The sequence below is a fragment of the Arvicanthis niloticus genome, chromosome 14, assembly GCF_011762505.2.
Source record: "Arvicanthis niloticus isolate mArvNil1 chromosome 14, mArvNil1.pat.X, whole genome shotgun sequence".
Taxonomy (NCBI): Eukaryota; Metazoa; Chordata; class Mammalia; order Rodentia; family Muridae; genus Arvicanthis; species Arvicanthis niloticus.
The window spans coordinates 9,479,739-9,493,445 of NC_047671.1; the positions used below are offsets into that span (position 1 = coordinate 9,479,739).

General features: G+C 50.9%; 1 protein-coding gene across 6 annotated transcripts in view; it reads right to left on the reverse strand.

The window, feature by feature from the left end:
• Positions 1-720: 720 nt before the first annotated feature.
• The window catches only part of Slc66a2 (solute carrier family 66 member 2), a 36,613-nt gene continuing 23,626 nt past the window's right edge, over positions 721-13,707 (reverse strand). For 5 of the 6 annotated variants that reach the window (XM_034518603.2, XM_034518605.2, XM_034518602.2 and 2 more), the window contains 2 exons: positions 8,754-8,970; positions 721-1,849 (listed from right to left, as the gene is read on the reverse strand). In XM_034518603.2, the coding sequence (XP_034374494.1) occupies positions 1,642-1,849; positions 8,754-8,970 (425 nt within the window). In that variant the 3' untranslated portion in view covers positions 721-1,641. The remainder of the gene's footprint in view (positions 1,850-8,753; positions 8,971-13,707) is intronic. The other variant, XM_076912382.1, reaches the window with a different exon arrangement.

Sequence of the window (13,707 nt, forward strand, 5' to 3'; positions counted from 1 at the left end):
AGACTTCCAAGGTGAACAAGGTGAACCGCCCTTTGTGTAGGAATGGCCTCAGGCTTGTTTAGGTCCCAACAGGGATTTTGGTGCCAGCAGACAGAGATCCAGCCAGAGGTGGCTCTGTGTCAGACTGACATTCAAGGTGGACCCCTTCTCTCAAGGAATGGTATGGACACCTGCTAGGCATGGTGGATACCTGCTAGGAAGCTAGGTAGCTTCCTCCCTGAAGATCCCAGAAGGAAATTCCAGGTTACTGTCTCTTGGAAGCCTGAGCCAGTCACTGTCTCACTACTTCTGTTTCCTCCCTGTTGGTCCAGAGTGATCCCCAAACCCCCTGCTTCAACAGCTTAGGAACTATAACCCAGTCATGACTGTGTCTCTGTGGCTTACCTGGTACCCTCTGTGGTACTCATGGAGGACAATCTGAGTCCATTCATCTCAGATAGCCATACCCTCAAGTGCTAGAGAGATGCCCTCATCCACCCAGACCTGGGTCACATCCCTAAAAGCTACATGAGCCTTCCAACCCAATACAACCCCAAATCCCCCACCAGAACCTGTGCCAGCTTCCATTTCTGCAACTTCTACAAGTTACCTTCCCCCCTGACTTGTACCGCCACCCTCCACCCGACATCTCTCCGCCTCCTGCCCTGTCCACCAGCTGTGATCAACCCTCCCTCCTGGACCCGCATGCTGTTTACTGACTTACATACACCACACGGAACGTGTTTATTCAGCAGCTGGGGCTGCCATCGATGGCATTTATTTTGGAGGTAATTACCACTACAGACATCTCTCCCTTCATTTTTAAAAAATAAACATCTTACAAGCATCTTACAGGCCAGAGAGTAAGCAAGAATCTTGCTCACACACTTAAATTATCCAAGGGAAGCTTGAAGGTGGCACAGTGTGGACTCTTTGGCCATCTGGTGAGCCACCATGACTGTCAGAGCTATTGTGCTAACCGGATGGCATCATCGTGTGCACAAGAAGTTCTTCTGCCCAGCAGAAGGGAAGATACTGTTATATAGAAGCATCTAGAACATTCTGGACCCAGGAGCCAGCCAGGTCAGCACAATGCTGCCAAGCACACCATGATCTCATGATGAGCTCAGAGAGGAGCAAAATACAGTGACCAGTGTCAGGCCAGCAGCCTCTATCTCCCCGAGGTGCAGTAGACATACCCGTGGCATACTAGGGCAGGACAGGGCAGAACTTAAGGACAGACAAGCTGCCTGCAGCCATGACTACATACTATCTAGAATGCCACAGGCTCTGCTAGGAGACCAGAGGCTCACTGAGAGATGGCTGAGAGGAAGGAACTTAGCTGCTTGCCCCTGTCTGCCATCTCACTTAGTGGCATGAACCTATTTCAGGATCAGCCCAGAGTTTTTCTGGAGGAGGTAAGAAAAGACACCTGCCTTTTCAATCACCTTGAAAACACCACAGAGCCAGCCCTAGCTCCACTGACCCTGACCCTGAGTCCCCCACCAGAAGGCTGATGGGGACACAGCACTCAAGTTAATCTCTGCCTACACCTGGCCCATCTGTGGAGTGCACAGGGCCAGTCTCCCTGGTGCAGAAGCATAGACTGGGACTCAGCACCCACGGCTGGTCGGTCACGTGTCCTTGCCCTCCCTAGATTCCTCAGAGAGCCTTGGCACTGGCAGGGTGCACTGCATGGGCTGCTGGCTTCTGGGGGTGGTGAGCAAAGGCATAGGCCTGCCCCAGGATGGCCAGGTCCACCATGACCTGTAGTAGCCCACAGACTGAGAACTGAAGAGGTGCACCGTTGAGCAAGAAGTAGGCTGTCTTGAAGGTGTCACCACTCGTCCACATGAGCACCATCTTGAGGCTGCAAGAGCAGAAAGGGACAGTCAGTGTTGACCCAAGAAGAGGGTATGTATAGAGGTCAGTAGTGTGACCCAAAGGATTTGCGGGCACACTAAGAGATGGAGACCACAGAAGGAGATCTAACACCCTGACCCAGGCCTATCCAACCTACCACCTTGTGCCTTTCTCTGGTCCCAGAAAGGACAGTCTACCCTCACACCAGGACTTGGCAGTTCTGACCCCCATGAGTCAGACCATGACTCTGACAAGGCCCCAAGAATGGTCTGATTACAGACAGCCACAAAGGTTGGTATCCGGGGAAGCCAGGACCCCAGGGTTCTTCAGTCTGGCCTAGTAGGTCCTCACTCTGGGTTCTGCAGACGTGGGAGGGGAATGGAGAAGGGAGAGACAACACACAAAGCAGAAAGCGGCTGTCCTGGGACTTCCCTTCAAGAGAGAGTTCTAAGAGAAGCAGAATCACTCTTACTGTCCCACATATCACTTGTTCTCACACGGTGTTAGGGGCCACAGACATAACTCTTTTCTTGCATCATAGGTGCAAAGAAACCTAGCTCTCTTGGCAGAATAAGCCTGTAGTACTTTAAAACGACATGTAGCCCAAGTGTGGGGGCTGCAGCTGATGGCACCAGGCAGACAGCCGATGGCACAATGCAGAGAAGTCCCACATGCTGAAGTCACAGCCACTTTCTTTGGCCACCTCTCTGCAGTACCCAAGCTTCCTTTCCTCTTGGGGCCACCAGCTCACTTCTCCCTGGAATGGCTCGCTCTTTATGCCAATCCCAGTGCTATAGCTCAGAGGCCCCAGAACAAGGGGAGCAGCAAACCCTCATCTCATGGTCCTGCATCTGCAAACCTGGGGTTAGGAGAAGTGCCTGCCCCAGGCCTTCCTGGAGACAGGGATCTGAGGAGTGTGCCCTAAGGAAACTCTTAGATGGGGAAGAGCTGGGCTAGCCCGCTCAGTGGCTTATGTTAGACACTGTACTCTTCCCACTACTGTGATAAAGTACCCACTGAGAGCAATACACAGGACAGTTTGTTTGTCTCACAGTTTGGGGAGGGCAGAGCAGCAAGAGAGAGACACAGCTAGCCGCTGACCCTGTCAGGAAACAGGAGAGAGATGCCTGTCCTCAGTTTGCTTCTTTTTTATCCTGCCCAGGCCCCAGTTGTCCACCGTCTCAGGGTGGGTCTCTCTATTCCAATTAACCAATCTAGCAACTCCCTTATAAGCAGGCACATCATCCCCTCGTGACCCTGTCTAGCTGACCGTGTTAACCATCACAGCCAAGGTTCTCACCCGTGCAACAACCTCACACCTGAGCTTCAGTTCTTCAACAGGGGAGCAGAGAGTATAGGGAGGGCTGGGTTCCTCCACTGCTTAGGTAGGGCTGCATCTGATTCATTACCTCTCAGACAGAGCCCAGGATTCCCCTAGGACACACAGGCATACCCACCAACCTCCAGAAGGCCTCTGGGACAGTCATGACTGTCCAGGTCTCAGGAAATGCCTGGACAGTCATGTCTGTACACTTATCATAAACAGAAAGCAGGTGCTGGACTCAGGTTCCAGCCTTACAGTCAGTGGCTCAAAGCCCTGGTCAGACAGCAGGTGGACTGTACAAGGACATATCACGGTCTAAGAAGAAACTGGACCTAGCTGTGAGTCATGTGGGTTTGAAAGAAACCAACAAACCAAGAAAGACCTGCAGGCAAAGGTGACCAACTTGCCCCTCAAAGTCACAGAATCCCGGTGAGCATTTGCTGGGGCAAACATGTAGAGGTGACCTACGTGACCCAGTTAGACACAGGGAGAGGGTGCTTCAATAACTCATCCAGGGTCACACTAAGTGGGTGTGGGATCCCTTGGGCTTGACTCTAAAATCTGTCAGAGACAGGTCTGCAGCACAGGCCATACAGCTGCAGCCCTGTGTCCCCAAGCACCTGTCCCTTGTCCAGGCCACCTGCCCAGGACCCTTCACTGTTAACATCCCATTGGCCTCAAGTACATAGTTGTGTCTGTAGCAGCAAATGGAGACATGAAGTAATTGCTGGAGCATGGCACCACCCAGTGCTGGGGGATATTCTTAGCCACCTGGATCCTTCCTTTGGACGGACAGCCTCCACCTCCAGGAAAGATAGCTCGTTGGTAACGTCAACATCATTCTGTTCCCGGGACAGGAATCTAACCATGCTGAGGTCCTGACATGCTCTGAATTGCTCAGGGAGTTAACAGAGGGAAAGAAGACCAGAGTGTCTGTCACACACACACACACACACACACACACACACACACACACACACACACCGCACATCAGAGGCTACAGGGCTTCTGTACACAGGACAAACTCAAATCAGTTTCCTGGGACTGTTACTGGTTTGTTTGCTCTGAGGCAATGGGTGCTAGTTTTCCTCCACACCAGGATGCCCCTAGTTAACACCATCTTCATGAGTAAACAGGGAGCACCACCCCTGAAATCCCAGCACTCAGGAGGCCCAGGCAGGAGGATCAAATGCTCATTGGGCCAGGCATGATGGCATATGCTTTTAATCCCAGTACTTGGGAGGCAGAGGCAAGTGGATCTCTGTGAGTTCAAGGCTAGCCTGGTCTACATTATCAAGTTCTAGGACTATATAGAGAGACTCTGTCTCAAAAAAAAGAAAGAAGAGTTCAAGGGCATTCTAGGGGGTGTGAGAGAGTGTGGTAGAAATACCAACAAGTTCTTCCCTTGTCCTTGAAAGGAGAAAACAGCCTGCCTAGGGTCTCTAACGGAGAGATTCCCACAGGACAGGATATCTGCTCTCCCAGCTGTGTGCCTTGCAGTGGAGTCAGTGTGGGTGTGGAGCAGACTGTCATCGCAGAGGCCTGGATTTTCTGCGTCAAGATCATACTGTAGCTGGTGGCCTAGGCATGGCTGTGGCTCCCTCTTTTGTCGCTCTCCTCTGCCTCTGCCCGGTGCTGACTGCTGTCTCTTCAGCGGGCCTCCTGACCTGACCTTCTATCTCCCCACTGTTTTAATCTAGGCTCCCATTACCTCACTCTTGGCTCCAGCATTTCTCTTCCCAACCAGGCTGCCAGATCACTGCTCTTAAAATACCTCCTCACCTCATCCTTGTCCTGGCAGCCGACAGGAATGCCTCTCTCTGGCACCCAGGACAGGAAAGCCAACTGCTGCACCTGCTTAGCTTGCCTTCCAGCTTCAGTCCACTCACACGCTGCCCATGCTGACCTCAGCCCAGGACCAAGTCACCACTACCACACAAAAGCCACACCCCCAAGGCCAAAAGCCCACCCAAATTTTGTCCCCTTGGTAACCTGGGTTAGGCAACGTTCTCCTAGACAAGACACCAAAAACAAAAGCAAAAAAGGGAAACAGATACACGCAATGTCTTCAGAGCTGAAAGCTTTTTGTTTGTTTAAGATAGCGTCTTAAGTATCCTAGGCTGACATTACATTCCCAACATAGCTGGGGATGACCGTGAATTCATAATCCTCCTGTCTCTACCTCTTAAATTCTAGGATTACCAGTGCGTATCCCTAGGCACAGTTTATGTGGTGCTGAGGATCGAACCTCCAAAGAATGCCAGGAAAGCATGCTCTACCCACTGAGCCATCCCACCCCTAGAGTTGAAGCTTGAGTGTTGGTCCCTACCCCGCAACCCTACCTTCCAACCTCCCGCCCTGTACAACTAGTAGGATGTGAAAATGTGCTCCCTGGAATATAGGCCAGCAGTTCCACAGAAGATCACACCCCAAGCTATCATGTGACCTGGCCATTCTATACCAACATGCTTTCTCTATAAAGGCAAACACAGTATGTCCAGAAGAAATTATCTATGAAATTGGGACAGCATGAGTCAACTGAAGACAAACATCTGAAACATCCACATCATGAAGTCGTAGAAAGGAATGATGTGGCCAGACCCAGAAGGCCACACAGTATATGATTCCACAGACACGTAATGACCAGGGCAGGCACATCAGGGAAGACAGAAAACAAGCAAGCAGTGTGAAGGAGTCTGGGTCAGACAGGCAAGGCTGCTAATGGGTTCAAGTTTCCCAACCTCTATGGAGAGATGAGTCTGAAATTAGAACATACTGCTACCCCAGAGCCTGAGCACGCACTAATGTGCTCCACTGTAAACAGAGTACCTAGCCAGGGTGGTACCTGGCCTTTCTGCTCTCGGCACTATGAGAAGCATTTTGTCTTCTCACAGAGCAAACAGCACAGGTTGACCATAGAGGTCTGGTAGTGACCAAGACATGTCCCAGAAGAAGCATGCTGGCTTTCCCAAAAGGCTATGAACGTGAGGGGCTTGCTCCAGGAACCACACTAGACCTGTATGATCATAGGTTAAGCAAAGCCCAGTTTCTGGGAGCATCTCACTATGGCAAGAGAGCCCAAGAGTCCCAACGGATCCTGCAGGGTGGCCTGGTTCGGGGGCCTGAAGCTCGGCCTCTGTCCATGGGCTAAGCTTACCTGCCTCTCTGTCATCCTGTTCCCACACAGCCTTCATCCTTACTCCCGAGGGCCCTGCCTTCCTTGCTAACCCTTCCTTGCTAGATTCTTCAGACTTTGCCAAGCCTCTCCCTCCCCATTCTGTGCTTCCAATGCCTTCCCCAACTATTCTCTCCTGTTCCATGCTGTTGAAGGCTGCTAAAGGCTTGGCTTCCTCCCTCGTTTACAGCCACCCGCACCCTCCAGTAATTACTTGTTAGGGAACAATCTTCGATTCTAGTAAAACCTGGAGGAGAAGAATGCAAACACCCCCACCCACCCACCCCCACACACATACAGGATCTGCCTTGCAGAGGTCTGCTGCATTAATTAGTAAAGTTATTCCAAAGCGTCATCATTCATACCGGCTCTGAAGCAGCAGCCGGTTAATATTTTTCAAGAGGGAAGCCACTCAAAAGTATCTTGAGCAGTAGCTCCAAGATAAGAAATGTATATGTGCCTGTGGGGTTGAGTGTGTGTGTGAGAGAGAGAGTGTGTGCACAAATCTGTACACATGTGTACAGTAGAGTAAGACTTTCCAGGAAATCTGCTCAGAGGCTACTAAATTAGCCAAAAAGGAATGAAGGCAAGTTCTTTTCAATTCTTAACCATTCCCCCCCGCACCACCAACCTCCCTCCCCCACTCCCAGCCCCAGGAATCCAAACGTAAAGTACAACTGGACTGAAGTCCTAATGTAGATTTTTCCCATGCTATGGGGCAATGGTGTGGGCAGGTCCTTAGAGACAAGGGATAAAGGCTACACGGTCTTGTTTCCATCTCTCAGCGGCCTCTGATTCTTACGTGTGTTGAAGTGTCTGTGCGTGTGCACATACATGTCTTAAGCCCATTTTCAACCAATCACATGAAGTACCTGCACTCTGTCTAACTGATCTGAAATGGCACTTTCCATGGCTTCTAGGGTCACAATCCTATAGATCCATGGTAGCCCAGCACTCCACTGAGAAGGCAGGACACAGTAGGACCTGCGACATCCCCAACCAGGATTCCTGGTGGGAAATCCTAATAATAAGGGCGCCAGCCCTGCAGTATTGGGGACATGGTCAGCAAATGCCTCTGTGCATATGAAGGAGCCTAGCACCCTGCCCTAGAAGATGCCCCAGCAGAAAGCCCTAGTATCTCCACACATTGGTTCCTCTCCTTGGCTCCACACCACCAACTCTAAAATCTCTCTGCTCTCAGTTGAAAATGGCTCACCCAACACTTGAGTTTTGGAACAAGAAATTAATGGCCTCCAGACACCACCCTGTGGCTTTCCTCCATGATCTGCACTGACGTGGACCCAGAGCTGGTGCTTTCCTACACATCCACCAGCCCCAAACCAGAGCTCCACCAAACGTAAAAAATAAATAAATAATCCAGACAGAATGCAGGGCTCCACCCATCCTCACTAAGGAAACGTGATCCTCTGTGGTCACAACTGCCAGCCTATCTCTGCCCTTCCTATGCGAGCATCACGTTCAAGCCTACTTTGTACTAACTTCTACACCTCACACTTGTATCTATACTCTAAGAGTGCACACAAGCACCATCCCTTCAACCCTGCATCCAATAAAAAAGAACTACTGAGGGATATTAAAACCTGGTATCCGGCATGACCCCAACCCTCTGCACTATCCACTGCCTGTCCCTTCTTACCAGGACTTGCTTTTCTCAACAAAACAGGACCCTGTGATTCTACTGTTGACAAAGTATCACCAGGATACACAGGGGTGCACAAGGGTGTCAAGAACCTTCAGAGAAAGGGGGCCAAAAGTGGTGGGATGAACTTGAGCGAGGAGTGGGTAGGGAGAAGTGGGCAGGGTCTCGGGGAGAAGGAGGATGGAGTCTCAGAAGTGCTTGGGGTCTCTGAGAGGCAGACAGGCTCTCAGTGTGGAGTCAGACGGCTTCCTTAAGGATGGTGCCAAATTAAACGCATGGCTGTGTTCTTCCCTCCTCCTCACCAGCTGACCTGTGCTGAGTAAATGTGTTCTCTTCAAGACTTTCCAATGGACTATGGGAACCGTCCTGCGCTAGACAGACGTCTCCAGACACTTCTTAGTATGATCCTGACAACAGTCTATCCTCGTCTGCCAAACACTGTAGCTTTGGTAGGCCATGGCGAGTCCCACTGTGAAGAAGCCATAGTTGGGGTACCTTTGGCAGGGTCATATGCCCCGCCATATCCAGTAGTATAGGTACCATGTTCCTCAACCCCTGGTCCTGCTTGAAAGCTGTGCAGCTCCTGATGGGCCATGGCCTCCACAGAAGGTTTCTGCCTCCCTCCCCAGCCCCATCTAAACATATCTTCTCAGACAAGAGTCAAAGGCCTGATGTGTTTAAAGCAGCGTGATTTTCCCCATCCTGTCAGAGCTCAATGGCCTCAGTGGGAACTTCCACAGGAGCACCCCTACCTCATGCCTTCCGTGGAGCGGTGGCGGTAGTTTCGATACAGCTGTGGCACACCCAGCATGGCTTCCGTCAGCACGGCCAGGAAGCCCAATGTCTCCACAAACAGAGCCGAGTCGATGGACAGGTAGGTGATATAGCCCGCCACACCTGTGAAGGCCAGGACACACTGCACATAGTCTGCAAAGCTGCTCCAGTGCCAGAAATGATGAGGATCAAAGTCTAGAGGGAGAGGGAGAGAGGTGCCTCAGTCGGGTGAGCAAACCGGAGTTCATGGGGAGATACAGCAACGAGGCATAGGCAGGTCCAGTCAGTGTAAGGGAGCTGAACCGTGGGACAAGGCAAAGTCACTGTGAGGGGAAATGCATGGGGCCAGCCAAGGTTAGTGTGGTGAAGAAGTACAAACAAGGCAAGATCAGTGAGAGGAGACATGACCAGGGCAAGGTCAGTGTGGGGGGAAATCGAGTGGGTGGAAGTCAGTGTGGGAGATGTGGATAGTTCAATTCAGTGAGGAGAGACGGGAGCAAGGCAGTCAGCATGGGCAGATGAGAGCATCCCAACAGAAACTATCCTAGGGACTGGGTACCAAACATTAAGTCCTTTACATTAATTCCAATGGTTCTAGGAAGGAGCACACAGACTCTGGAATCCGACTCCTGGGTCAGAGGGACAGCTCCGCCCTCTGTAACTCTGGTTAACTATGTGTCTCCATTCACTCGGGTTAATGAACCCACTGGGACTGATCTAATAGTTAACGAATCCATTCTGCAAGTCTTAGCTGTTCTTTTCCCATGAGAGGGATTCAGTCAGCACACAGTAGTATTTCTACATACTTGGTCACCAGCACAATAGCCCATGCTGTTTGATGATGGATTCTGTGGAATATTCACAAGCAATGACATGAATGAATTAAATACTTCACCGGAGACCGTGGAAGCTTCCGAAGAGAAGGGAACCTACTTATGGAGAGGACGAGGTGTGGCTAGGCCTGACCTGGCTCTTACATCACAAGTCCAAGACAGGAAATTCCAGCAGGTGTAGGTGGGCAGGGCCAAGAGATGCCAGAGAGGCTAAGCTCCTCTAAGTATGGCTGTTTTGAGAGGGAGGTGAGATTTGTTTTCCTTTCTATTTTTATTATTTTATTCTTGGGGCTGGGAAAGAAAAAGTCTTCACACATCCTACCGATGAGCTACACCCCAGCCCACTGGATACATTCTGTAGTGAGGAAAACAGCTAACACATCATGGGCCTGGTATCCCGGTTTGTAATGAAAACTGGACCCACTTTAATACGCACATTGCAGTAAATCTGCAGCCCTGGGCTTTTCTGAGGCTCGGCAGGCCCTACATCAGCATTTTTGCATCTGACTGAGCAGGTTGCCATCTCCCTCTGCTCCAGAAGAAATCAGGACAGTGCTGGTGTGGCACTCATTAAACAGTGTTGTGTGTGTTGGGGGTGGGGGGGAGTGTTGAACTTCCAATTACTCAGACAACACAAGCACATAAGGCCATTTCTAATACTACTCTAGGATTTTACTTATCTAAGGAAGCGATTTTTCTGTTTCTAGGGAGTAGGCCAGGACAACAAGGAGTAGCCTAGGGAAACCCCAGAGAGCAGAAACCAGGTTACCTCTATCAATGGCATTTTATGTGAGTCACATACTATCTAGTCCAGGAGGATGTTGCCCTATGCCCACTTCACTTACTGGGATCAGAGACACAAAGGAGTCACTCTGACAGAGACTATAAGTCTCATTAAAGCCTGGACCCAGGAGAAACTCTACAACAAAAGGTGCCTTCCTGTGTTTGGGTCTCTGGGGTCTTCCCATCCCCAGCCTCAGCAACAGGCATGTGACCCAAAGGCCTAAATGTGTTATCAATACACCAGTGAAATCTGACTCAGAGCCTTCTACAGGGCTAAAGCCATTGAGAGGAAATGGAGACGTCACCGTCACCATCTACAGCTAAGGCCAAGTGTTAGCTGCCCACGGACTATGCTTAGCTTTATCTCCACTCGGTCCGTTCTAGAGCCTTCTTGATGACGGTCTAGCCTGGACTCATTCACAGTTCCAATGCATCCTGATCATGGCCTAAGGAGCAGGCCTCTCAGATGAGAAGCCCAATCCTGAAAGGAGCCTTCTTTGGGGGAGCAGGGGCAAGCAGAGCTGGCCTGCACTACAAGGGTCCATACACTGACTCTCTCTGTGTTCTAGCACCTTCAAGGAGTGCTAATCTGACCCTCAGAGACAAACAGATTCCCAACGGAGCACAGGGAAGAGGCCATCAGCCCTATGCAACATCGTCACACGTGGCGTGTAGTAGCTGGGACCTGGAGGCTAGGGGCAGCCCTTCAATAGCAGGTAGCAAGAGTCACATGAGGGACAAGCATGGCTCCCAGGAGAGCTGGTTCCTGAAAGGCAGTGAGAAGATACAGAGATATAACGGGGAAGACAAGGCACCCCAAGTTTCCTCCTGAAGACAGAAAGATAGAGAGCCCTGCAGGACACTTACACATTAATAACCTAAGATGGACACGTCTGAACGCCCACTGTCCTTCTGAATCTATGATGTACAACAGGATGGACGACCCAGTACATAAACAGGCAAAAGGAATAGACAGAAAGCAGTCACAAAACACATGGAAGAAAACCCAACATCCTCAAGTCTTAAGGTCAAGTCTTCCTGGACCCCCTGAGGTCAGGTAGCCCTAACGCTGCTATGGGGAGAAAAAGGCCCTGAGTGCCTCACAGCATTTACAGCAGAAAGAAACCAAGTCCAGGCTAGGGTTTTGGTTTTGGTTTTGGTTTCTCCTTTAACAGCCCATCTCTAGGGCAGTGGTGGATACCACCTTGAGGCCCCACAGTTACCTGGGACTGCTTTGCCACCTGTGGTGTACCATCTGTGTTCCTACGGCAGCCCGCCAGCACCCTCGTGTGGCTTGTCTGTGCCAATTCAGGCAAAGCCTTCCCCCTCCCTTAGAAGCAAGGGAAGAAGAAATCACATTCTCCAGAGAACAGACCCTGAACTCTGCAGTGTCAGGAACCCTGGCAGTTAGGGTCTGAGCTCTCTCAGCTGCCCGAGAGAGTTTAAGCCAATGACAATCAGCCCCTGAAAAGCCAGAGCGAACCCCAGAACCAGTGAGGAATAAGATACAGAGCTCTCTACCTTAGAAATGAGTCCTTAGAAATGACAGCTGTGCTCCAGGATATCGGGCCAGGGTCCTACCTGGACCAGCAGTAGGACCCACGACTCACCTCTGAGAAGATGCACAGGCAGCTGATGCTTGGCACCAACATGAAGTAGGGGCTCAGGAGACTGAGCTGCTAGAACTGGTGAGCTAGGTAAGGACAGACCACCCCAGGGACAGTACGGCAGAACATGGAACACTTCATGACTCCTGCAAGTGGGAGTACAGAATGCTTCTCTCCAGCTCCCTAAATTACTCAGCACTACCTTGGGGGAGCCACGGCCACAGCCTCCGAGCTCCAGAGAGGTTTCTTGTGGCTCTCATGCTGTTCCATGTGCCCTAGTGGCAGAGACACAAGTCAAGACTGTAGACCAGAAATGGCTGGAACCCAGATGGCCACCCAGAATGAATTCCTTAGTCTGTGAAGCTGAGAGAGCAGAGAGGAATTCACATCAGATGCAACCAGCACTGATCACTCTTTCCCCGAGCACCACTGAGCAAGGCCACACAGGGAGGCCACACAGGGAGGCCACAGAATGTGCATTCCATGCAGTCATCAGACCTCTGGGTCAGCAATCCAGAACAGCTCTCACCATCCTTGGGGGGACACCAGCATCAAGGGTGATCTCCTTAAACCAATCAGAAGAAACAGGAAACACAGTACCCTGCCCCTAGCTGGGCAAGTCAAGGCCAGAGCAGGGCTCTGCACAGGAACTCATGAAGAATTGGTCTCAGCAGCACAAGGGCAGAGCCACCTCCCATGCCCCTTCCTCATGAGTCAGATAAACACGCTCATTTTCAACCCCAAAGGCCCTTCTTAGACAGCTATGACAGAGCTGCTTCCCACTCCTTCCCCCAGGGTCCCACCAGCATGCTACGCCACACATCCCAACAGGCGTGGAACACGGCACATGCCTGACTCCAAAGGCTCAGTACAAAGAATAGGTCTACAATGTCTGTGTCGACTGCACTGGAAGGATGTTTTATAAAAATAAACATAAAGGGTAACTTCACTGGTTTCACTTGTCTGGGAGACGGGGGTTTGATCCAGGTTGCTCTCAGACTCCTGGGCCTCCTGAATAGTGGGGCTTCAGGTATGGCCTCCTGCACCTGGCTCTTTTATCTTTTCTGACAAACTGTTTAAAACTCCATACTTCTCTGTATGGCTCACACACTGGCTGCACTGTTTCTTCAGCAGCAATGTCTGACTTTCACTACTGCCTAGCAGGACTATCTGCCCGGATGACCTGAGGTTCTGAGACAGTTATCTTCCTCAGACTGTCTGTCCTGAGGGCCCCAGGCCAGCCCCTAACCCTCAGCCTGGCCAGATCCCTAGTCAGAAAACCAATTGAGCCAGAGCCTCCCAGGTCAGGCACAGAGGAAGGCCAAAAGCACACCCCAGCACGTTTACCAAAGTCAAGAACAGACCAGGGTGCTCCTGGAGGTAAGACAATAATGTTCTCTGCAACTTATTTGGCCTGTCTGTCTGGAGGACACTGAGGCCTGCTGACAGCAACATTCTAGGTAGTTATGGAAAATATACCCAACCTCAAATGCCTCAATGAAACAATCATCGTGGTCCAAATTTAACTTGGTGATGATATCTATACAAAAAATTAACCCTGCATGAGAAAACAAACAGGTCTAATCCTGGCCAACCTGGTTCAGATTCACGCACAGCCCTCCTTCCTGTACCTAATGCTCATAGGAATTCAGACTTCGAGGTAAGAGGCAGAACCCCAAGTCCCAGGAAACCTGTACAAGCCTCCAGGG